This window comes from Callithrix jacchus, chromosome 7 (genome assembly GCF_049354715.1).
Source record: "Callithrix jacchus isolate 240 chromosome 7, calJac240_pri, whole genome shotgun sequence".
In the NCBI taxonomy this organism is placed as follows: Eukaryota; Metazoa; Chordata; class Mammalia; order Primates; family Cebidae; genus Callithrix; species Callithrix jacchus.
Genome location: NC_133508.1, coordinates 65839419 through 65863543, shown reverse-complemented (window position 1 = coordinate 65863543; position 24125 = coordinate 65839419). Strand labels below are relative to the sequence as shown.

At 49.6% G+C, this 24125-nt stretch overlaps 1 protein-coding gene across 3 annotated transcripts in view; it reads left to right on the top strand.

Annotated features, from left to right (window-relative positions):
- Window positions 1–24125, top strand: part of MECR (mitochondrial trans-2-enoyl-CoA reductase) — a 48161-nt gene extending 24036 nt beyond the window's left edge. Inside the window, exons 4-10 of one of the 3 annotated variants that reach the window (XM_078330979.1) lie at window positions 1569–1712; window positions 5804–5906; window positions 7303–7405; window positions 8756–8829; window positions 13956–14016; window positions 14179–14251; window positions 23991–24125. In XM_078330979.1, the coding sequence (XP_078187105.1) occupies window positions 1569–1712; window positions 5804–5906; window positions 7303–7405; window positions 8756–8829; window positions 13956–14016; window positions 14179–14251; window positions 23991–24004 (572 nt within the window). In that variant the 3' untranslated portion in view covers window positions 24005–24125. Of the gene's footprint in view, window positions 1–1568; window positions 1713–5803; window positions 5907–7302; window positions 7406–8755; window positions 8830–13955; window positions 14017–14178; window positions 14252–16844; window positions 17207–23990 lie in introns of those variants that run through there. The other 2 variants (XM_002750527.5, XM_078330980.1) reach the window with 2 other exon arrangements.

Genomic DNA, 24125 nt, shown 5'->3' with positions numbered 1-24125 from the left:
CGCTGGAACTACAGGCACGCGCCACCACACCCAGTTAATTTTTGTATTTTTAGTAGAGATGGGGTTTCACCATGTTGGCGACGATGGTCTCCATCCCTTGACCTGGCGATCCACTCGCCTCGGCCTCCCAAAGTGCTGGGATTACAGGCATGAGCCACCTCGCCTGGCCTTTTTTTCTTCATCTTTTTTTTTTTTTTTTTTTTTTTTTGAGACAGAGTCTTGCTCTGTCACCCAGGCTGCAGTGCAATGGCGCAATCTTGGCTCACTGCAATCTCCACCTCCCAGGTTCAAGTGATTCTCCTGCCTCAGCCTCCAGAGTAGCTGGGATTACAGGCGCATGCCACCACACCCAGCTAATTTTTGTATTTTTAGGAGAGACGGGGTTTCACTATGTTAGCCAGGATGGCCTTGCTCTCCTGACCTTGTGATTCACCTGCCTCAGCCTTCCAAAGTGCTAGGATTACAGGCATGAGCCACCGCACCCAGCCGACTTCTGCTTTCTTGCTTTGTTCCCTAAAACCACCTGAGTCTACCTGCCCTGGTTAAGAAGAATGAAGACTGTGTTGGGAAAAGGGGGTTTTCTCAGCTTCTCCTGCCCTGTTGGTAATGTCACTAGTATCTTACCCTTAGATTGCAGTAGTTTGAGGTCATTAACTCCCTGCACTGTGACATTAGCTAAATCTAATGGTAACTCAGAGAAGCAACCTCTCTGAATCACCCATACAATGGCATTTGGAATTTTTTGTTTTTTGAGTTTTTTGAGGCAGGGTCTTGTTGTGTCACGCAGGCTGGAGTGCAGTCACACAATCACAGCTCACTGTGTCTTCAAATTACTGGGCTCAAGCAATCCTCCTACCTCAGCCTCATGAGAAGCCAGGACTACAGGGGAATCCATTATGCCCAGCTAATTTTTTCCTTTTAATTTTTTTGTAGAGACAAGGTCTCACTATGTTGCCCAGGCTGGTCCTGAGCTCCTGGCCTCAAGTGGTCCTCCTACCTTGGCCTCCCAAAGTGCTGCTATGATAGGCGTGAGCCACCACACCCCATTTTTACTACATGTTTAAGATAAGATTGACTATTTTGGGTCCAGCACAGTGGCTTATGCACGTAATCCCAGCACTTTGGGAGGCCAAGGCGGGAGGATCACCTGAGGCCAGGAGTTCAAGGGCAGCCTAACCAACAAGGCAAAACCCTGTCTCCAGTAAAAATACATAAATTAGACAGGTACAGAGGTGCACACCTGTAATCCCAGCTACTCACAGGGCTGCACTATGAGAATCATTTGAACCCAGGAGGCAGAAGTTGGAGTGAGCCAAGGTCGCACCATTGCACTCCAGCCTGGGCTATGGAGCAAGACTTTGTCTCCAGAAAACAAAAAAGAATAACAGTCTATTTTGCGGAATTATCATGAGGTCTCAGACATTCAGAGGAATGTCCAGATTTTCTTCTTTTTCTAAGCATTACTTGAAGTCCACTATCCTGGATGCCCATTCACCAGAGAGGGTGAGCTGCAGTTGAATGTGCACGGGGCTCCTTCCTTATGATCCTGGCCTCATCCCCTGATTCAGGAACCTGGCGGACCGAGGCCGTGTTCAGTGAGGAAGCACTGATCCAAGTTCCAAGTGACATCCCTCTTGAGAGCGCTGCCACCCTAGGTGTCAATCCCTGCACAGCCTACAGGATGTTGATGGACTTCGAGCAGCTGCAGCCAGGTAGGAACCCACAGGTTAGGAGAGCAGGCCAACTGGGGTCTCCCAACTGGGGTGCCACCCAAATCCTGACCCCAAGGCCAGGAGAACTTGCAAGGTGAAGGGTGTGAGGGGGCAGTGGACCTCTATCCTGGGTGAATGTTGTTGCTTTCACTTAGAAAGATGTTAGCTTGGTTCCTAGAAAACATGCTGAAACCTCATGAGGAATACACTCTCGAAAACTGCAACAGGGTCACATTCTCTAGAGCTTGGGATTGAATTTTCTCATTCAGCAAAAATGTGTTGAGCTGTGCTAAGCTCTGGGGATACAAAGACAGACAAGATAGATACAGTCCCTGTGTTTTCAGTAAAACGCTGAACTTAGTGTTAATAATTCCATTCAGCATTTACATGGCACTTTCCAGTTCACATAAGTGCCTTTGCAGGCATTATTCCCATTGAGTGCATTAAATCTTCAAAGCAGTGCAGTGAGGTTGGTATCCTCATTGGTTAACAGCTGAAGCTCTGGGCAGACAACCTGGGTCTGACCCCAGGCTGCATCTGTCACTGACTGTGAATTTTCCTCTCAAATCATCAGATTTTTCTTCTGTAAAAGGGAGATAAAGAGCATGGAGGGTGAAAGACTGCAGTGTAACACTGAACACAGTGCTGGACAAACAGTGCAGAGGCTTTCCGCTGCTTTTACTCTTCTTTCTTTTCATAAATGGGGAAGCTGAAGTCCAGAGAGGTAAACTATTTGCATGAGATCAGCTAGCCAAGTGTTTTATTTGAGTTTCCCTGAAAGCAGAGCCAAAGACTTGGACTGGGTACAGACAGTTTGTTTGAGAAGCAGAAATGAGGGGGAGTGGGGAGAGCCAGACAGAGAGCCAGCAAAGCTTATGAAGCCCGGTTACTACTGCAGGCAACTACTGCTCAGTCTAGTTTTTGAGACGGAGTCTCGCTCTGTCGCCAGGCTGGAGTGCAGTGGTTTGATCTCCACTCACTGCAACCTCTGCCTCCCAGGTTCAAGGGATTCTGCCTCAGCCTCCCAAATAGCTGGGACTACAGACACCTGCCACCATGCCTGGCTAATTTTTGTGTTTTTAGTAGAGACAGGCTTTTGCTATATTGGCCAGGCTGGCCTCGAACTCCTGACCTTGTGATCCGCCCACCTCAGCCTCCCAAAGTCCTGGGATTACAGGTATGAGCCACAGTGCCCAGCCTGCTTAGTCTTGCTGAGGGCCCTCTGAAGACTCCCATAGACCCCACCACAGAATTAACCCTCAAGGCTGGGCAAGGCTAGGTGGCGGTGAGCATAGATCATGCCACTGCACTCCAGCCTGGACGACAGAGCGAGACTCCCTCTCAAAAAACAAGCAAAAAAAAGAGCGCTTGAATGATGGGAGGCTGGGCCAGTTTTCCACTAATTCTCATGCCCCATGTTTAAGGGTTGCCCTAAAGGCATTAACCTCCTGGGCTGCCTCTGCACAACATGCACATCCATGAGCCACAGTGACTATAGAAATCACCCAAGCCACCTCTCATGCCAGTAAGGAAACTGAGGCAAAGAGCTGTTGGAGTATGATGAAACTTGGTGCCCAGCCACTGGCCAAGGCCAGGCTGAAAGCCTATGCCAGCTCCCACAATGAGAAATACAGGTTTCTCAGAACTGCGTCAGAGGGGCCCTGGGAGCCTTTGGTGGAAAAAGCCAGTGGCTGTGACCAAGGATGGCTGCTGGAGTCCTAGTGCAGCAGACGCTTTGTTTGCCTGCATCCCATGCCCCAAAGCCACCTCCCATTTGGGCTGCAGCTGTGATAGCCAGATCTAGGCATTTCAGCACTGCCTGCCCTGAGTCCCCACTGCCCATCGCTCCACTTCACTAATTCAAGGCTGATGTGGCAGAACTAGATCAATGTTGAATAAACTTAGCATCTTGACACATGATAAGAAATACGTTTTACATTGTGATCAGTTTATACAAATGGGAATATATATATATATAATGGAAACCAAAGTTTCATGAAATACCCTTACTATGTGTGACATACTCTGTTATTTTTTATTCTCTTCTCAATTTCAACTTTTAAAAAAATGCTACAGCCAGACGCAGTAGCTCACGCCTATAATCCCAGTACTTTGAGAGGCAGAGGCAGGCAGATCACCTAAGCTGAGGAGTTCAAGACCAGCCTAACCAACATGGTGAAACTGCATCTCCACTAAAAATACAAAAATTAGCCAGGCGCAGTGGTGGGTGCCTGTAATCCCAGCTACTCAGGAGGTGAGGCACGAGAGTCGCTTGAACTCAGGAGGTGGAGGTTGCAATGAGCCAAGATCGTGCCATTGCACTCCAGCCTGGGCAACAAGAGCAAAACTATGTCTCAAAAAAAAAACTGCTGCTTGCAACCAACTAGATTGATTCCTAATCCACTAGTGGGTGACAACCTGTATATTGACCCCTGGTGAAGGAGAATGGGCATTCTTCTTCCAGGAAGTCCTCTTTCTCTAGTTCCAGCCCGTTGTGTGGCACATCTCTGCTGTCTTTCAAAAACCAGACAGCATTTCAAAGTCAACAAAGCACTTTCCCAGCCCTGATACATCTGACTCTAATCAGGGGCACCCTCATTGGTGCCCCCAGGACTGCTATTAAGGGAAGGAAACTGAAGTTCACAGAGGTCTTGACTTGCCCCATCCGTTTAGTTGCAGTCATTGGTGAAACTGAGACTCATGCCCAGGTCCGTCTCATTCCAGAGCCCACATTTTTCCCAGCATGCCACACTGCCTTCCCCCATGGCCAGATCCAAAACGAGACCTGGGCTTTGCCACAAAACTGTAGGACCCTGTTTCAGGGGCTGCTAGTTTCTCCAGAGCAGCTCTAATTGCATTTCAAGGCAGTGCGCCTTGATTAAACACTGCGGAGGGAAATAGGGCATGACCCTTCCCTCTCAAGAAGCTCCAAGCTGCTGATAGAAATGGACCTATATACAACGAAGTGTAAAGATGGGACAGACCATGGTATGTGCATTAATAGAGAGCACGGTGGGAGCACATAGAGGGAACAATCCAGGAAGGCTTCATGAAGGCTGCACTTGACCTGTGCTTCAAAAGATCTGCAGGATTTCAGTAGGAAGGAAGAGAGAAGGACGGAAGCATTGCAAACCAAGAAAATAACCTAAGCAGACTTGAGGACATAAAAGTTGGGAGGACTGGGCTCAGTGGCTCACGCCTGTAATCCCAGCACTTTGGGAGGCCAAGGCGGATGGATTACTAGGTCAAGAGATCAAGACCATCCTGGTCAACATGGTGAAACCCCATCTCTACTAAAAATACAAAAAAAATTAGCTGGGCATGGTGGTACAGCCTGTAGTCCAGCTACTCAGGAGGCTGAGGTAGGAGAATTACTTAAACCCAGGAGGCAGAGGTTGCGGTGAGCCAAGATCGTGCCATTGCACTCCAGCCTGGGTAACAAGAGCGAAACTCTGTCTCAAAAAAAAAAAAAAAAAAGTTGGGAGGATGATGAAGGCCATAAAATCTTACACAGCAGGGCAGGGTCCAAGTTATGTCCAGTGTAGATGCTGAGTTGCCAAGTCCTGGGAGGCATCGTGAGTGTTGTGGAAGTTTAGGAGGCTGCCGGGTGTGGTGGCTCATGCCTGTAATCCCAGCACTTTGGGAGGCCGAGGCAGGTGGATCACGAGGTCAGGAGTTCGAGACCAGCCTAATCAACATGGTGAAACCCCGTCTCTACTACAAATACAAAAATTAGCTGGGCGTGGTGGCACACGCCTGTAATCCCAGCTACTCAGGAGGCTGAGGCAGAAGAATCGCTTGAACCTAGGAGGCAGAGGTTGCAGTGAGCCGAGATTGTGCCATTGCACTCCAGCCTGGGCAACAGAGTGAGACTCTGTCTCAAAAAAAAAAAAAAAAAAAAGGTAAGGTTGGGGGCATTAGGGAAACCGTGAGAAACAGTGAAATGTCTGAGAAGACTGAGCAGCCCAGTCCTGGGTCCCTTGAGCCTAAGGATGCCCATCTCTTGCCTACAGTAAGATCCCCTACTGGGAGCCCTTGACCTATTGCAGAACCATACAGGGCTTGACTTGGGTCTCTTCCTGGCTCCACAGGGGATTCTGTCATCCAGAATGCATCCAACAGTGGAGTGGGCCAAGCGGTCATCCAGATCGCGGCAGCTCTGGGCCTGAGAACGATCAATGTGGTCCGAGACAGGTGCGTGGGGAGGAGGCTTCATCCCAGACCCAAGGCCCAGACTTGGGCCTTTCCACCTTCCATCCCTGCAGTGCCCACCTCTCCAGCAGAGGGCGCCCTTGCATAAGCATAAACTGTACTTAAGATTCACTAACAGAGTTGGTGGCTGAAACAGATGAGTCAGCCCCAAGAAATGAAGTCCAGCTGGCTTTTGGCGATAGGATGAGTGAATCTGAAATGTAAAGAGAGAGCAGGAAGGAGGTGGAGACTGCCCTTACTGAACAGCTAGGACTTTTTGAGACTCTTGGCTTCTGATCACCTCATGTTTCCAAAACCCCAGTTCATATTTGGGAATGTTTTGAGCTATATTATTCTTTCTGCACACTGTCTACCCCAAGACACCCGTTACCCTAGCTTTTGAGTGGTACTTGGAAGTGCACTAAATACAGACATGAAGGAGACGGGGCAGGTTTATCCTCTGTCTTTCACAGATGAGGAAGCAGTTTCAGAGAGCAGCTTGCTCTGACAGACACAGCAAGTCAGTGCCAGACTCGGTGTCCTCACATACTCTTTCCATCGCATTGTCCAGTTTCTCTAGGCCTCACTGTCCATGAATGTGGCTGTGGCTGTCAGGAAGCCCAGTCCTAGTATAACTGACATCAGCTTTAGTTCCTCAGTTGTACTGACAAAAATTCCTTGGACGGGCCCAGTGGCTCACGCCTGTAATCCCAGCACTTTGGGAGGCTGAGGCGGGTGGATCACCTGAGATCGGGAGTTCGAGACTAGCCTTACCAGCATGGAGAAACCCTGTCTCTACTAAAAATACAAAAAGTTAGCCAGGCGTGCTAGCACACACCTGTAGTCCCAGCCACTTAGGAGGCTGAGGCAGGAAAACTGCTTGAGCCTGGGAGGCAGAAATTGCAGTGAGCCAAGATCACACCACTGCACTCTAGTCTGGGCAACAGAGTGACACTGCATCTCAAAAAAAAAAAAAAAATTATTCTGTTTGCCTTAACCAAAGAGGTCCAGTGCCACTCCCGGGCCGAGTGTTTGCACAACCCTCTGAAGAGCCTCTGGGAAAGAGGGAGGAAGTGGAGTCTGTCTTTTCAGTAGAAGAAATCAGGAGGTTAAGTGACTTCTTCCTGGGCACAGATGGCTTCTAGCACTGTTGAGCTGTCAGGGACTGTGGAAACCACCCAGTCTCACTCTGTTTCCAGTGAGGAGGCAGCCAAGAGCTGTTGAAGCCAGATGAAATTAGGTGACTGGTCCCTGCTCAAGCCCATCTTAAACCTATTCTCAGCTTCCTGCAGAAAGAAACATGGGTTCTCCCAGCTGTGGCAGAGGGGTCCTGGGAGACTTTGGTGGAAAAGGCTGGCAGAAGTGACCAGGGACCTTGGGGACTGTGTTTGCTTTCCAGACCTGATATCCAGAAGCTGACTGACAGACTGAAGAGTCTGGGAGCCAAGCATGTCATCACAGAAGAGGAGCTAAGAAGGCCCGAAATAAAAAACCTGTTTAAGGTACCTAGGAATAGGAATATTGCCCCTCCAGTTCACGCACATCTCCCTAAAGAAAGTTGACATGCATTAGAGAAGCTGGGGACTGGCCCCATTGTTCCTCTCTGGAAACATCCGTTAGCCTCTTCTTGGTCAGTTAAAGCCCATTACCCCTACCTAGCCAGCGGCAGGCAGCATGCATTCAGTGCCCAGATGCTGGGAGGGAGGCACAAGAAACAGAGTTTAGGAAACCCAGTATGACTTGCAGCTTTAAACATCTGTGGTGGGCCACATCAGCCCACATGTGTGACTCTCAGAACTGGCAGGAGAGGACCTGAGGAAACAGAAACACAGAAAGAGAAGAGAGAAAAGAAGTAACTACCTGCCTTACATTTTCTCTGATAATTTCCACAAAAGCTCTTTAAAGGAGCTGTTGTTTGTTTTATTGGTGAGGAAACTAGGACTCAGAAAAGATGAAGTGCTTGGCCAAAATCATACCGTTTTTAAGGGGTAGAGTCAGAGCTGGCCTCAGTCTCTCTGAACTCAAAAGCCTCTTAACTTTCCAGAACCTCCTCCCCACAACACACCTAGTAAGTGACCAAACCCTCAGCCCTTTTCACTGAACCATCTGGAGGAACCAAAGACACATACTCGAGACCACACGCTTCTTGCAAACATTTCTGAAGCAGTAGATCAGCATATATAATATCAAGGACTGAAAAGGAGGGCATGCAGGGAGCTGAAGCCTAGCAGACTGCATGTGGATGTCTTTGCCTTTCTTTCCCAGAGAAGATGAGTTCTGCCAGGTTCTGAAATGGACAACAAGATTAAGTTGCTACAGAAAAGGCCCTTCTTGGCCGGATGAGGTGGCTCACACACCTGTCATCCCAGCACTTTGGGAGGCCAAGGCAGAAGGATTGCTTGAGTCTGAGAGTTTGAAACTAGCCTGAGCGACATAGAACTCTATCTCTACCAAAAAAAATTTTTTTTTAATTAGCCAGTCATCATGATAGGCATCTGCAGTCCTAGCTACTCGGGAGGCTGAGGTGGGAGGATTGCTTGAGCCCAGGAGGTTGAAGTAGCAGTGAGCCATGATTGCACCACTGCACTCCAGCCTGGGTAACAGAGTGAGACCCTGGCTTAGGAAGAAAAAGAAAAAAGACCCTTCCTAAGCAGAGAAAAAGGTGGGTTCAAAGACATAAACACACACACCATAGACGCGTGCATGCACGTACAAAGACATAAACATCTCATTTTATTTCCTCCCTCCTTCTAACACGGCACTTGGGCAAGGGAGGTGCTGTTTGTAACTAGGTTCAGGCACCACATGTGGAGAGGCCGCTCCCTCACTGCACATTTGTTGTTTTCCACCAGGACATGCCCCAGCCACGCCTTGCTCTCAACTGTGTTGGTGGGAAAAGCTCCACAGAGCTGCTGCGGCAGTTAGCGTAAGTCCCTCAGCCCTGCAGGTCCAGCTCGCCAGAGCTCTCCAGGTCTTTAGCTGGGAGGAACGTCAAGTGACCGAGTCCCAGTGGCCGGTTCGAGCCAAGGCCAGGTCAGCACCATGCGGAGTGGAAACTAGGACCAAAGTCATCCAGCTATTTGGGCACTGCTTTCTCAGCCTCCATCCTCTGTGAATGACCAAAAGGCCTCTCCAGCTTTATTTTTCCAAGGGACCCAGAAGTAGACTGCTAAGCTGCCTGCCATCAGGGATATATAACCTAGGGGTGTCTGAAAAAGTCATTTAATCCTAGCTTATTTAACCTTTCAAAATTTGTATTAACCTTTAAAATAGATTCTAATTTTAAAGGTAACATTATATTTATTACAAAACATTTTGAAAACTTGTAAAAGTGCAAAGGAAACATAAGCATAAAAGTTACCTGTTGGGGCCAGGTGTGGTGGCACACGCCTATAATTCCAGCACTCTGGAGGCCAAGGTGGGTGGATCACCTGAGGTCAGGAGTTCAAGACCAGCCTGGCCAACATGGTGAAACCCCGTCACTAATAAAAATACAAAAATTAGCTGGGCATGGTGGCACACACCTGTAATCCCAACTACTTGGGAGGCTGAGACAGGAGAATTGCTCCAACTCAGGAGGCAAAGGTTGCAGTGAGCTGAGATCACACCACTCCACTCCAACCTGGGCAACAGAGTGAGACTCTGTCTCAAAAAAAAAACAAAAAGTTACCTGTTGGCTGGGCACTGTAGCTCATGCCTATAATCCCAGTACTTTGTGGGGCCAAGGAGGAAGCATTACTTGAGGCCAGGAGTTTGAGACCAGCCTGGATAACATAGACCACATCACTACAAACAAATTTTAATGTTTAAGTTACCTGGCCAGGCATGGTGGCTCTTGCCTGTCATCCCAACAAGGCAGGCAAATCATTTGAGGCCCAGAGTTTGAAAGCAGCCTGGCCAACATGGCGAAACCCTGTCTCTACTAAAAATATTAAAAAATGTAGCCAGGCATGGTGGTGCACACCTGCAATCGCAGCTACTTGGAAGGCTGAGGCACAAGAATTGTTTGAATCCAGGAGGTGGAGGTTGCAGTGAGCCAAGATCACACCACTCTACTATAGCCTGGATGACAGAGGGAGACTCCTTCTCAAAAAAAAGTAGGCCAGGTGTGGTGGCTCATACCTGTAATCCCAGCACTTTGGGAGGCTGAGACAGGTGGATCACGAGGTCAGAAGTTCGAGACCAGCCTGACCAATATGGTGAAACCCCATCTCTACTGAAAATACAAAAATTAGCCAGGTGTGGTGGCACATGGCTGTAATCCCAACTACTCGGGAGGCTGAGGCAGGAGAATCGCTTGAACCTGGGAGATGGAGGTTGCCATGAGCCCAGATGGCACCATTGCACTCCAGTCTGGGCAACAAGCAAAACTCCATCTCAAAAAAAAAAAAAAGTTACCTCCCACCACCAAGGGGGATAAACCTGTTGACAATATTAACAATGCATGTACTTCCATTCCTCTTTCCTTTAATATAAACTTCTTGAGCTGGAGTGTGTGTAAGAAGACACTTTCTAACTGAACCAGGAACCGCCGCTTAATGGCATGGATTCAGCTAGCACATACTTGCTGAGCACTTACTAGCTACCAGGCAGAGAGAGGGCTGCGACACTGATGTCCCCTCTGAGAACTCACAGGCTAGATGAGCAGGTGAGTCATGTGGTGAGCATTCACCGTGCACCAGACTGTGTACAGTGCTTGACTCACCCCTCCCGCAGCCACCTAGACAAGGGGTACAGTTCTAACCTCTGTTTTATACTCTTAAAAGATGAGGCTCAGGCCGGGCGCAGTGGCTTACACCTGTAATCCTTTCACTTTGGGAGTCTGAGGCGAGTAGATCACCTGAGGTCAAGAGTTCTAGAACAGCCTGGCCAACATGGCGAAACCTCCTCTCTACCAAAAATCCAGAAATTAGGCAGGCTTGATGGTGGGCACCTGTAATCCCAGCTACTTGGGAGGCTGAAGCAGGAGAATCGCTTGAACCCAGAAGGCAGAGGTTGCAGTGAGCCGAGATTGCATCATTGCACTCTAGCCTGGGCAGCAAGAGCGAAACTCTGTCTCCAAAAAAAAAAAAACAAAATGCTGGGTTCAGTGGCTCACACCTGTAATCCCACCCAGCACTTTGGAAGGCCAAGGCGGGTGGATCACAAGGTCAGGAGTTTGAGACCGGCCTGGTTAATATGGTGAAACCCCATCTCTACTAAAAATACAAAAATTAGCCAGGCTTGGTGGTACGTGCCTATACTCTCAGCTACTCCGGAGGCTGAGGCAGGAGAATCACTTGAACCCAGGAGGCAGAGGTTACAGTGAGCCAAGATCATGCCATTGCACTCCAGTCTGGGCAACAGAGCGAGACTGTCTCCAAAAAGAAACAAAGGCCCAAAGAGGTCGAGCACCTGGCCCCAAGTCTAGTCAACAGGAGAGCCAGGCTTGACCCAGCATTTGAGCACACCGCTTCAGCCCTATACCACACAGCCCCTGTGGCAGACCCCAGTCCCAACATCATTGCAGGCGAAGCGTTCCGCAGTGGTAACAGGTGTAGGCACTGGAGTCAGAATGGCGGGGTTCAGGCCCCAGCTCTGTGACTTACTAGCTGTGGACCTATGAAAAGTTTTTTTACTTTCTTTTTCTTCTTCTTTTTCTTCTTTCTCCCTAGACTGCTCAGCAGGAGGACCTATGAAAAGCTAAGCAATAGGTGAAAAACAATCCAGGCCTCCATCTCTTCATCTGTAAAATGGAGGTTATGTGAACTCTCTGCCTTTGGAGGGTGGTCTAATACAGGACTAGTCTGTCCCCAACCTCCTGGCCACAGACTAGTACCAGTTCATGGCCTGTTAGGAACCAGGTCACACAGCAGGAGGTGAGCGGTGGGTGAGCGAGCATGACCGCCTGAGCTCTGCCTCCTGACAAATCAGTGGCAGTATTTGATTCCCATAGGTGTGTGAACCCTATTGTGCACTGCGCATGTCAGCGATCTAGGTCCTGCCGTCCTTACAAGAAGCTACTGCCTGAGGATCTAAGGTGGCAGTTTTATCCCAAAGCCATCCCCCCGCCTCTGGTCCATGGAAAAATTGTCTCCCACAAAACTGGTCCTGGTGCCAACAAGGTTAGGGACCACTGGTCTAAAGGACACCGAGGGGATATACAAATTGCTGTGCAAATGAGGGATGGTTTTCAGTTTTCTCATCTCTAAAGCAAGGTTGTTATGAGGAATCCCTGAGGCAGTGCATGCAAAATGCTTCAAACTGTGCTGGCACATAGTAGAAGCCCGGTGAATGTCAGCTAGTCCAATTAGAACAAGTGCAGCAGGGATACGGAGGAGAGAGGGCTTGGCTCCCAGGAGCCACTTTCTACAGCAGGTGGCAGTCGAGGGGCCACCTTAAGACCAAGCTACCCAGCAGCCTCAGGGACAGAAGTACCTGCCCCAGAACAGCAGCTTCTGCCATTTGGTAGTTTTCAAAGTCTGCCTTGTTTCTCCCAAAATGTGCCTGAGGTTATTCTTTGAACAACAGACTCCTAGAAGAGCCAGAGAGTGGGAAGGGGAACATAGGTTAAGTCAAGCATGGGAACTCCAGGCTTATTCACTTAAAAATTATGCCGGGCGCGGTGATTCACGCCTGTAATCCCAGCACTTTGGGAGGCCAAGGCGGGCAGATCATGAGGTCAAGAGATCGAGACCATCCTGGCCAACATGGTGAAACCCCGTCTCTACTAAAAATACAAAAAATAGCCGGGCATGGTGGCACGTGCCTGTGGTCCCAGCTACTCGGGAGGCTGAGGCAGAAGAATCGCTTGAACCCAGGAGGCAGACATCGTAGTGAGCCGAGATTGCGCCACTGCACTCCAGGCGCCAGCAAGACTCCATCTCAAAAAAAAAAAATGATATTAGCCTCACTCCTGTATGTCAGCTGAAGTAGGGGTGTGGGTGTCAGAAAGCAAGTACTGAGAGGGCGCCTCCTGCAGTAGGGGACACTTGGCAGTTGAGGGACAGGACACTGCTCTGTCCACATCCCTCCTTGTCTATAGAGCTGTTTCCTCACGTTGATTCTTAGAATAAGCATTGACAGATGAAGAGACAAAGTCTAGACCGTTTTCACTGCATCGCCCAGGGTCAGACATCTGTGAGAACAGAGCCAGGGCTGAACTCAGGCCTCGAGCTCGTCTCGGGAGAGCATGTTTCTTTGCAGCACTTAATCAAAGCCTGACTGGGCGGGTTAGATCCGTGGATTCCCAACCCTGGCTAAACATCCAAGTCATCCAGAGGGTATGTGTATATGTGTGTGTTTAATATACATTCTTGTCTTCTGATTCACTGGGTCTGGGGTTGGACCTAGGAATCTATTTTGTTGTTTTGTTTTGTATTGAGATGATCTTACTCTGTTGCCTAGGCTGGAGTGCGGTGGTGCAGTCTCAGCTCATTGCAGCCTTAACCTCCCAGGCTCAAGTGATCCTCCCACCTCAGCCTCCTGAGTGGGACCACAGGCATGTACCACCATGCCCAGCTAATTCTTTTTAATTATTTGTAGACACAGGGTCTCACTATCTTGCCCAGGCTGGTCTCAAACTCCTGGGCTCAGGCAATCCTCCCGCCTTGCCCTCCCAAAGCACTGGTATTACAGGCGTGAGCTGCCAGGCCCAGCATTTATTTATTTATTTTCTGAGATAGGGTCTCACTCTGTTGCCCAGGCTGGGGTGCAGTAGTGCGATCAGGGCCTCAATTTCATGGGCTTAGGTGATTCTCCCACCTTATCCTCCCAAGAAGGTATTTTTTTGGTAGAAACAGGGTCTCCTTAAGTTGTATTTTCTTTGTAGAAACAGGGTCTCCTTATGTTGCTCAAGCTGATCTTGAACTCCTGGGCTCAAGTGATCTGCCTGCCTCAACCTCCCAAAGTGCTGAGATTATAGGCAGGAGCCACCCACCCAGCCCAGAGTCTGTGTTTTTCAGCCCTTCCCAGAGATTCTGAGAGCAAGGCTGGAGTAGAAGCACCATGGTGGGTTCAGGAAGGCTCTGTCTCTGCTTTGCACCCACTCTTTGTTCTCTTTGGACTCTTTAGGCGTGGAGGAACCATGGTAACCTATGGGGGAATGGCCAAGCAGCCCGTCATAGCCTCTGTGGTAAGCTGGTCGGGGAGGCATGCCTACAGCCAGGCCACATGCCCTGGCATGACAGCTGTCTAAACTTAGGCAATGCCTCGTCCCTGGAGGGGAGTCGGTACGCTTGAGCAGTGCCTGGAATTCTTGCCCTCAGAGCCCAGCCTGTCCTTTCTGTGTCCACAGAGCCTGCTCATTTTTAAGGATCTCAAACTTCGGGGCTTTTGGTTGTCCCAGTGGAAGAAGGATCACAGTCCAGGTAAGTGCATGGCCCAGTGCAAAGAGTCACAGGTGAGGGCAGTGCCTAAGAAGGGCGGCAGAAATGACTAGCTATTGTGAACCCTGGAGGGGTGACTGGGTCCCCAGTCCCACAGAAGGATCAAGGAGAATAGCCTTAGCCCAGCAACAGTCAGCAAATAGTTACTGGACTAAACTGGGTTAGTCTTGAAGGCACAGAACAGCTCCGGAAGAGCTGACGGGGGAAAGACAGTCAAGCAAAGAGAATAGACTGGAGCCAGCCTGCCTGGGTTCAAATCCTGCTTCCACACTACTGGACAGAGGTTCTGCCTACCCAGCGGTGGGACCTTAGCAAGTTACTTAATCTCTGCCTCAGTTTAAATGTCATAAGTTTAAACTCTTGTTAGGCGTGTTTGACAGAGGAGGAAATTGAGGTTCAGAGTGGTTAAGTAACATGGACAAAGTCACCTCCCCGCAGGGAGGGATGCAGTCAGGATGTGAACAGATCATCTCCCTGTTCTTTGTCTCCCGGAGGATTGGCTCCCCGGAGTAGGAACGCCAAACTTAGAGTACTATGGAGTTACCCAGGTGAAGGGGAGGAAGGTGGCGATGTGAATGCAGTGTTTAAGGCAGAAAAAATCAAAATTGCATGTGCAGCTGGGCACTAAAGTAGATCCAAGCAAGCTGGAGCGCTAGATCTGAGCTGGGGCTAGGAAATGTGTGTGGGTTATGACCAGGTTACCACCAAAGGACTTAGAAACCTGATAAAGGCATTCAGACTCACTGGGGCTTTTTTTGCTGTTTTGGGGGGTTGGGTTTTTTTTGAGACAAGGTATCACCCTGTTGCCCTGGCTGGAGTACAGTGGTGTAGTCACAGCTCAAAGCAGCCTCAACTTTCTCAACTCAGGTGATCCTCCCACCTCAGCCTCCCAAGTAGCTGGGGGAGCACCACCACGTCTAGCTAGTTTTTGTATTTTTAGTAGAGATGGGGTTTCGTCATATTGCCCGGGCTGGTCTCAAACTCCTGGGCTCAAGTGATACACCCACCTCAGCCTCCCAGAGTGCTGGGATTATAGGCATGAGCCACTGTACCCAGCCAACACTCACTCTCTTTTTTTTTTTTTTTTTTTTTTTTTTTGAGACGGAGTTTCACTGTTGTTACCCAGGCTGGAGTGCAATGGCACGATCTCGGCTCACCGCAACCTCCACCTCCTGGGTTCAAGCAATTCTCCTGCCTCAGCCTCCCGAGTAGCTGGGACTACAGGCACATACCACCATGCCCAGCTAATTTTTGTATTTTTAGTAGAGACAGGGTTTCACCTTGTTGACCAGGATGGTCTCAATATCTTGACATTGTGATCCACCCGCCTCGGCCTCCCAAAGTGCTAGGATTATAGGCATGAGCCACCGCGCCCGACCCACTCTCTTTTTTTATTTTTTTTTTTTTTGAGACGGAGTCGCTCTTGTTGCCCAGGCTGGAGTGCAATGGTATGATCTTGGCTCACCACAATCTCCGCCTCCTGGGTTCAAGCGATTATCCTGCCTCACCCTCCCAAGGAGCTGAGATTACAGGCATTATGCCACCATGCCCATCTAATTTTGTAGTTTTAATAGAGATGGAGTTTCTCCATGTCAGTCAGGTTGATCTGGAACTCCCAACTTCAGGTGATCCGCCTGCCTTGGCCTCCCAAAGTGCTGGGATTACAGGTGTGAACCACCACGTCCAGCCAGGACTTGCTCCTTTTTTTTTTCCCCCTTTTACAGAGTTTCACTCTTATCGCCCAGGCTGGAGTACAATGGCATGATCTCGGCTCACCGCAACCTCTGCTTCCCAGGTTCAAGCCACAGCCTCCAAAGTAGCTGGAATTACAGGCATGAGCCATCACGCCTGGCTAATTTTTTGTATTTTTAGTAGAGACGGGGTTTCTCCATGCTGGTAAGGCTGGTCTCGAACTCCTGACCTCAGGTGATCCACCCGCCTCAGCCTCCCAAAGTGCTGGGATTACAGGCGTGAGCCACCACGCCTGGCCAGGACTCACTCTTAAAGGTACTTCCTTAAATGGAAAAATGCTTCTCAGCCAAGGCCTTCACTTCTCAACTTCTATACCATATAGGGTCCTTCAGAGGAGGCAGGCCCAGGGAGGCGACGTTGGTGGCCTTGGGTTAAGGGAGTCCTGGGCTCTCAGGGAGAGCTCCTTCCCCTGAGCAGAGCTCATCTGTTCCACATCACTTTGGTGTGCCATGCACACTCACTCCCTCCCTGCACCTCCTCTGGCTTCCTTGCCTCAGTTCATTGTGCTTCTCCCATCATTCAGTGCTCCTGGCTCCACCATGGCCAGGTTCTGTGGGTCTGTGCTGTCATAGCCACCACTCTGAAGGGTGGTCTCTGCCTGCCTGCCCATCAACCCCTAGAGCCGCTCCTATGGTCCTCTCTCCCCACCTGGACCTCATTGTCCTAAAGACAGGCAGGGACCAGGCTGCACACAGCCAAAGCCACCCTATCCTTGGCACAGCCAGGACTCTCAAGGCTTTATTGGAGCTTGGTGCCAGCTCCTGCCCATCTCACCAAGCCCCAGCTGCTGTTCCTCTGTCTGATTTCCTCCAACCTCCCGCAGACCAGTTCAAGGAGCTGATCCTCACACTGTGCGATCTCATCCGCCAAGGCCAGCTCACAGCCCCTGCCTGCTCCCAGGTCCCGCTGCAGGACTACCAGCATGCCTTGGAAGCCTCCATGAAGCCCTTTGTGTCTTCAAAGCAGATTCTCACCATGTGATCATCCCAAAAGAGCTGGAGTGACATGGGAGGGAAGGAGGATCCGAGGGGCTGGGTGCAGGCCCTCAATCGGAGGTCTCATCATCCCCAGACTACTGCCCTCCTCACTGCCTCTTTCTGTTAGGAGGATAGTGAAGCCAGCCACTGTTTTTCCCAGGGCCAGCCTTAAGGTATCTAATAAAGTCTGAACTCTCCCCTCCAAAAAGTAGAAGTCATCTCTGTTGAGAAGGACCATCGCTGCACTGGTCAGCTCACAGCACCAGCAGGCCCCCTTCCTGCTTTTCTGTCATGTGTGCCACTAGTAATCATTTTCTGACCACCCTGAAAGCAAAGCCTGGGCGGGCACTGGCAGTGCAAAGGCCAGTAGGCCACCATCCCTGCCCTCAATCTGCACAAGCCCACAGAGGAGCATCCTGTAGAATGAATGGTTTGATTTGCTTCTCAGGTAGCATGCAGCCCAGTCCAGGGCATGGGGAGGGCTGCATGGAAGAGTGAATGCCAGGCTGAGGTCATCAGACCCTGAGGAACAAGGACATGGGGTCTCCACTCTTGTGGAACTGCCCTTCTCACTGAGGACATAGACAGTATACCAGTGGGGGTAAAATCAGCCAGATGCAGTTTTACCCCCAGGAGCCATTTGACAATGTCTGGGGATATTTCTGCTTGTCACAGCTGGGGGAGGAGGTTGCTACTGACATCTAGCAGGCAGAGTGAGTGATGCTGTTAAACACACCATAGGACACAGAACAGCCTCCTGCAACAAAGAATCACCCAAGGCCCGGCGCGGCGGCAACACCTGTAATCCCAGTACTTTGGGAAGCCAAGGCAAATGGATCACATGAGCTCAGGAGTTCAAGGTCAGCCTAGGCAACATGGTGAAACACCATCTCTACAAAATATTACAAACATTAGCCAGGCATGGTGGTATTCACCTGTAGTCCCAGCTATTTTGGAGGCTGAAGTAGGAGGATCACCTGAGCCTGGGAGGTCTAGACTGCAGTGAGCCATGATCATGCCACAGCACTCCAGCCTATGCAACAGAGCAAGACCCTGTCTCCAAAAAAAAAAAAAAAAATTTAGCCCCAAGTGTTCAATGTTCATGGGGTCATTGATAAACCCTGCATTAAACAGTCTCACAGTAATTTTCATAGTGACTAATGCTGTAAAGAAGATATGTGGGGTGCTATAAGAGCAGAATCAAGGTCTTGCCCTAGGCCCCGGGGTCGGGTGCTTCCTTGAGGTAAAGTTTGAAGGTGGGCTCTGACAAATGAGTGAGCTTTATTCAGACAGAGGGGAGAGCCTGACATGGGACTTTTTGGTATTTGCTTCATGATCCACTTGTCCAAAGCAAAGAACAGGCTTCAGCGTGTCTCCCTTATCACCTAGCCCTCTGGACCCTGCACTCAGGAGCCTCATTCAGGATGTACTTTTTCTTTTTTGAGATGGAGTGTCGCTGTCGCCCAGGCTAGAGTGCAGTGGCGCGATCTTGGCTCACTGCAACCTCCACCTCCTGGGTTCACGCAATTCTGCCTCAGCCTCCGGAGTAACTGGGACTATAGGCTCCTGCCACCACGCCTGACTAATTTTTATTTTTTTAGTAGAGGCAGGGTTTCACCATATTGACTAGGCTGGTCTTGAACTCCTGACCTCGTGATCCACCCGCCTCAGCCTCCCAAAGTGCTGGGATAATGGATGTGAGCCACCGTGCCCGGCCCAGGATGTATTATTGAGTGCCTAGTGTGTGCCCAAAGCTAAGGATACCAATGAAAGAAGTGCTGCTGGCCCTCAAGTTGCTTAGCCTAGTGCAGTATTAACCACTACAGTGTAATGATGAGGTCACTGACATAGAGGTGTTCAGAGGGCCTTGGAAGGACACATAGGGGCCCCAGCTCTACCTGAGAGCATCAAGGAAGGATTCCTAGAGGAAGTGTTTTCCACAGCCAGTCTTGAAAATCGAGCAGGAGACTGAGTACCAAGCAAAGCCAACAGCACATGTGACAGTTTGGAGGCCTGAGGGAGCCTGACACTCGGGGAACTACAGACAGATGAGTGTAGCTGCTGCCTTAGAAGTGGGGGAAATGTGAGAACTGTTGTGGGCCCCATGGGTGAGGTTCAGATCACAAAGGAACATGATGTCAGGACTTACCCTGAAACCCCAGGGAGGCACCAGGGGATTTCAGGCAGTGGAGCAATATGGAAAAACTGGCTCAGAAGGTTTAATTGCATGCCAGTTTATACACGAACTCCCAGTACAATCATCTTTTCTTTTCTTTGGGAGCCTCTTGTGTATCCTCTGGAGAAAAGGACTCAGGTTCAGCCTGGGGCTGCATTGCCCTCTGGGTAAAATTTGCCACCTTGTGGGCTCAAGATCAGCCCCAACTTCTTCCTATTCCCCTGTCCTTTAGGTTAGTGGGACCAGTGATTGTACAGATGGTCATTATAGGCAAGTGAAAAAAGCCTAAAAGGGAGGGGAGGCTGCCAGACACCACAGGAGTGAAAATTAAGATTAGGTTCTTGCCGGGCACATTGTAATCCCAGCACTTTGGGAGGCCAACCTGGGTGGATCACGAGGTCAGGAGTTCAAGACCAGCCTGATCAACATGGTGAAACCCCATCTCTACTAAAAATATAAAAATTAGCCGGGTGCAGTGGTGCGCACCTGTAATCCCAGCTACTCAGGAGGCTGAGGCAAGAGAATCGCTTGAACCTGGGAGGTGGAGGTTGCAGTGAGCTGAGATCATGCCACTGCACTCCAGCCTGGGTGACAGAGCAAGACTGCATCTCAAAAAAAAAAGATTAGGTTCTTTAGGGTGGGTGTGGTGGCTCACACCTGTAATACCAGCACTTTGGGAGGCTGAGGTGGGCAGATCACTTGAGGTCAGGAATTTGAGACCAGTCTGGCCAACATGGTAAAACCCTTGTCTCTACTAAAAATAAAAAAAAATTAGCCGGGTGTGGAGACACATGCCTGCAGTCCCACCTACTGGGTAGGCTGAGACAGGAGAATCGCTTGAACCTGGGAGGAGAAGGTTGCAGTGAGCCAAGATGGTGCCACTGCACTCCAGCTGGGCAACAGAGTGAGATTCTGTCTCAAAAATATTAGGTTCTTAAAGGGGAATTCGTAAGGGTGGGGCTTAGAGGTAGGGGTAAGCCTGAGTCCTGGTGAAGGAGCAGGACCCTGGCACCTACTATAAGAGCAGGCACACAGGAAGGTTCGTGACACCACACTTCAGGATCTGGAGGAACATGCAGAATGTCCTGAGAACAGGGAGGTGAATGCTTCCTTGTATGTTTAGGGGTCTGGAGGTGATGCTTGGGCTGGTCTTTAAAGGATGATTATAACTTACTCAGGGAAGGGTGGCAAGCATTACAGACTAAGAGACCACATTAGGTAGTTTTAGAGACAGGGCATTTGTCAGAACTGTCTCATTTTCCCCATTCTCTTCCTGAGAATTAAAACCTACAACTTAGATGGGTACATGGTAGGCTGGAATAAACACTGTTTCCCTGTGTCCCTTGCAGCTAACAAGATCTGCCCCAAGTGATGTAAGCAGAGGTGTTAGGTGTCAGTTTCTTAGGAAACTTTTTTTTTTTTTTTTTTTTTTTGGAGATGGAGTCTTGCTCTTTCGCCCAGGCTGAATGGAGTGCACTGACATGATCTCAGCTCACTGCAATTTCCACCTCCTAGGTTCAAGTGATTCTCCTGCCTCAGCCTCCCTAGTAGCTGGGATTACAGGTGCCGGCCACCACGCCCAGCTAGTTTTTGTATTTTTAGTAGAGACAGGGTTTCGCCATGTTGGCCAGGCTGGTCTCAAACTCCTGACCTCAAGTGATCTGCTGGCCTTAGCCTTCCAAAGTGCTGGGATTACAGGTGTGAACCACCGCGCCCAGCCTAGGAAACTCTTGAAAAGTATAGCTGGCCTGCATCCTGTACCTTTTTCTTTCCCGTCTACCTTCCTGATAGCTGGGATGCAAACATGATTCCTGGAGTCTGCCCAGCTATCTGTGACTGTGTTGATGGAACAGCAACAAGATCAAAGGAGCCTGGCCCCCTGACACCCAGAATCCCCAGCCGCCTACCTCAGGACTTGCTTTACATGAGAAATAAGCTTCTGTCTGATTCAGGCCCCTAGTATTTGGGGTTTCACTGAACCTAATCCTAGGTAAACCACATTCAGTGATTTTGGGGGCGGGGGGCGCTGGTGGGGACAGAGTTTTGCTCTTGTTGCTCAGGTTGGAGAGCAATGTCGTGATCTTGGCTCACTATAACCTCCACCTCCTGGGTTCAAGCGATTCTCCTGCCTCAGCCTCCTGAGTAGCTGTGATTACAGGTGCCCGCTACCATGCCCAGCTAATTTTTATTTTGTATTTTTAGTAGAGATGGGGTTTCACTATGTTGGCTAGGCTGGTCTCTAACTCCTGACCTCAGGTGATTCACCTGCCTCAGCCTCCCAAAGTGCTGGGAATACAGGCATGAATCACTGTACCCAGCCCATTCAATAATTTAACTTAGATCGAAATCAGCTCCCTGGGTGCAGGTGGCTCAAGGCTGTAATCCCAGCACTTTGGGAGGCCGAGGTGGGTGGATCACTCCTGGTCAACATGGTGAAACCCCGTTTCTACTAAAAATACAAAAAATTAGCTGGGCATGGTGGCGCATGCCTGTAGTCCCAGCTACTCAGGAGGCTGACACAGGAGAATTGCCTGAACCCAGGAGGCAGAGGTTGCGGTGAGCCAAGATCACACCATTGCACTCCAGCCTGGGTAACGAGCAAAACTCCATCTCAAAAAAAAAAAAAGAAATCAGCTCATTCTGTCAGAGGCTGAAAAGGGGACTTGTGGCAATTTATGATTCCCAGCTAAGGAATTTGGGCTTTATCCTGTTGCCAGTAAGGAGCAAAAGATTTCTAAGCCAGAAGATCAGAACTGTGCTTTGAAAAAATCCCTCCAACAGTATCTTGGAGGACAGTTTGGAGGAAGGAAGCACTAAATAAAGAGATTCTGAATTTCAGACAGGTAAGTCCACCCCGCCCCCTCCCACTAAATTTCAAAGACCAACTAGGGTTTGCCCACATTTAAGAGGCCTGCATTTGAAAGGAAACAGAAAAAAACAGAATATCAAAAGAGAACCTGAGGTAAGATGGATCCTTTCTTCTCTACAAGTGTAGGAGATTGTTTTTAATTTTCAGTCAGTCCAGGCATAGTGGCTCACACCAGCACTTTGGGAGGCCAAGGCGGGCAGATCACTTGAGCCAAGGAGTTCAAGACCAGCCTGGGCAGCATGGGGAGACCCCATCTATACAAAAATTGGCCAGGCATGGTGGCTCACACCTGTAATCCCAGCACTTTGGGAGGCTGAGGCGGGCGGATCACCTGAGGTCATGAGTTCAAGAGCGGCCTGGTTAACAGTGAAACGCTGTCTCTACTAAAAATATAAAAATTAGCCAGGCATGGTGGTGGGCGCCTGTAATCCCAGCTACTAAGGAGGGTGGGGCACAAGAATTGCTTGAACCTGGGAGTCGGAAGTTGCAGTGAGCTGAGATCGCACCACTGCACTGCAGCCTGGGCAACAGAGCAAGACTCCAACTCAAAAAAAAAAAAAATTTAAAAATTACCCAGGTGTAGTCCCAGCTACTTGGAGGCTGGGGTGGGAGGATCACTTGAGCCCAGGAGGTTGAGGTTGCAGTGAGCTGAGATCAAGATGAAGCTACTGCACTCTAGCTGGGCATCAAAGAAAGACTCTGTCTCAAAAAAAAATTCAGAATGAATCCTCTCTGTGGAGCTGGGACAGCTCTTCTGGCCCGCTAAGTTAATATCTTTCTTTTAAATGGCTAAAGAGGAATCCTTGGCTCCAGGAGATGAAAAGAAGACAAATAGGGCTGGGCACTGTGGCTAACGCCTATAGTCCCAGCACTTTGGGAAGCCAAGGCGGGATCATGACATCAGGAGTTCAAGACCAGCCTGACCAACATAGTGAAACCCTGTCTCTACTAGAAATACAAAAATTAGCTGGGCATGGTGGTGTGCACCTATAATCTTAGCTACTTAGGAGGCTGAGGCAGAATTGGAGGTTGCGGTGAGCTGAGATCGTGCTACTGCACTCCAGCCTGGGCGACAGAACAAGACTCCATCTCCAAAAAAAAGAAGACAAATAGGCATTACCTCCTAAACAAAAGCTTGAGCTCACTTGAAGTTCACTTGAAGCCCTGCAGCTTCATGACTCTGCCACCTCTCCCTTTCCTCTTCTGGGACCATCCACCCAGAAGACTATCTATAGCTGCTGCCTAACATTGGTAAATGGAGGCCAGATGCAGTGGTTTACTCCTGTAATCCCAACACTTTGGGAGGCCAAGACCAGCAGATCACTTGAAGTCAGGAGTTTGAGACCAGCCTGGCCAAAATAGTAAAACCCATCTCTACTAAAAATATAAAATTTAGCCAAGCATTATGGCAGGCCCCTGCCTGCCATAGTAGTAATCCCAGCTACTAGGGAGGCTAAGACTCTGTTGTAAATAAAAAAGGTAAACAAATCCTTCCCATGATCCTTGAGGCCCCTCAATATCTGGCCTCTCCAAGAGTTCCAGACCGGCCTGGCCAACATGGTGAAACCTTATCTCTACTAAAAATACAAAAAAAAAAAAAAAAAAAATTAGGTGTGGTGGCTCAGACCCATAGTCCCAGCTACTCTGGAGACTGACGCACAAGAATCACTTGAACTCAGGAATTGAAGGTTGCAGTGAGCCGAGATCACACCACTGCACTCTAGTCTGGGCAACAGAGTAAGACTCAGTGTCGAGAGAGAGAGAGAGAGATGGAAGGAAGGAAGGAGGGAAAAAAGGAGAGAGGGAGGAAAGGGGAGAGGAGGGAGGGAGAGAGGAAGGAAGGAAGCAAGCAAGCAAAAAGCTCTTGCATTAACCTATGTGTGCCAGGCATTGCTGTCCTTGTGCATGGAAACTCAGAACACCCTCCAACCCCATGCTTATTGTCAGGCACCATGCTCTGAATAGAGCACTAGACCAAACCAGAGCAGCTGGAAATGGTGGAGAAGAGAAGGCTCAGTCCTGGTACAGCATCTGCTCTCGTCGGAAGGCAGGAACATTCCTGGGAAGACAGCAGGGCTAGCT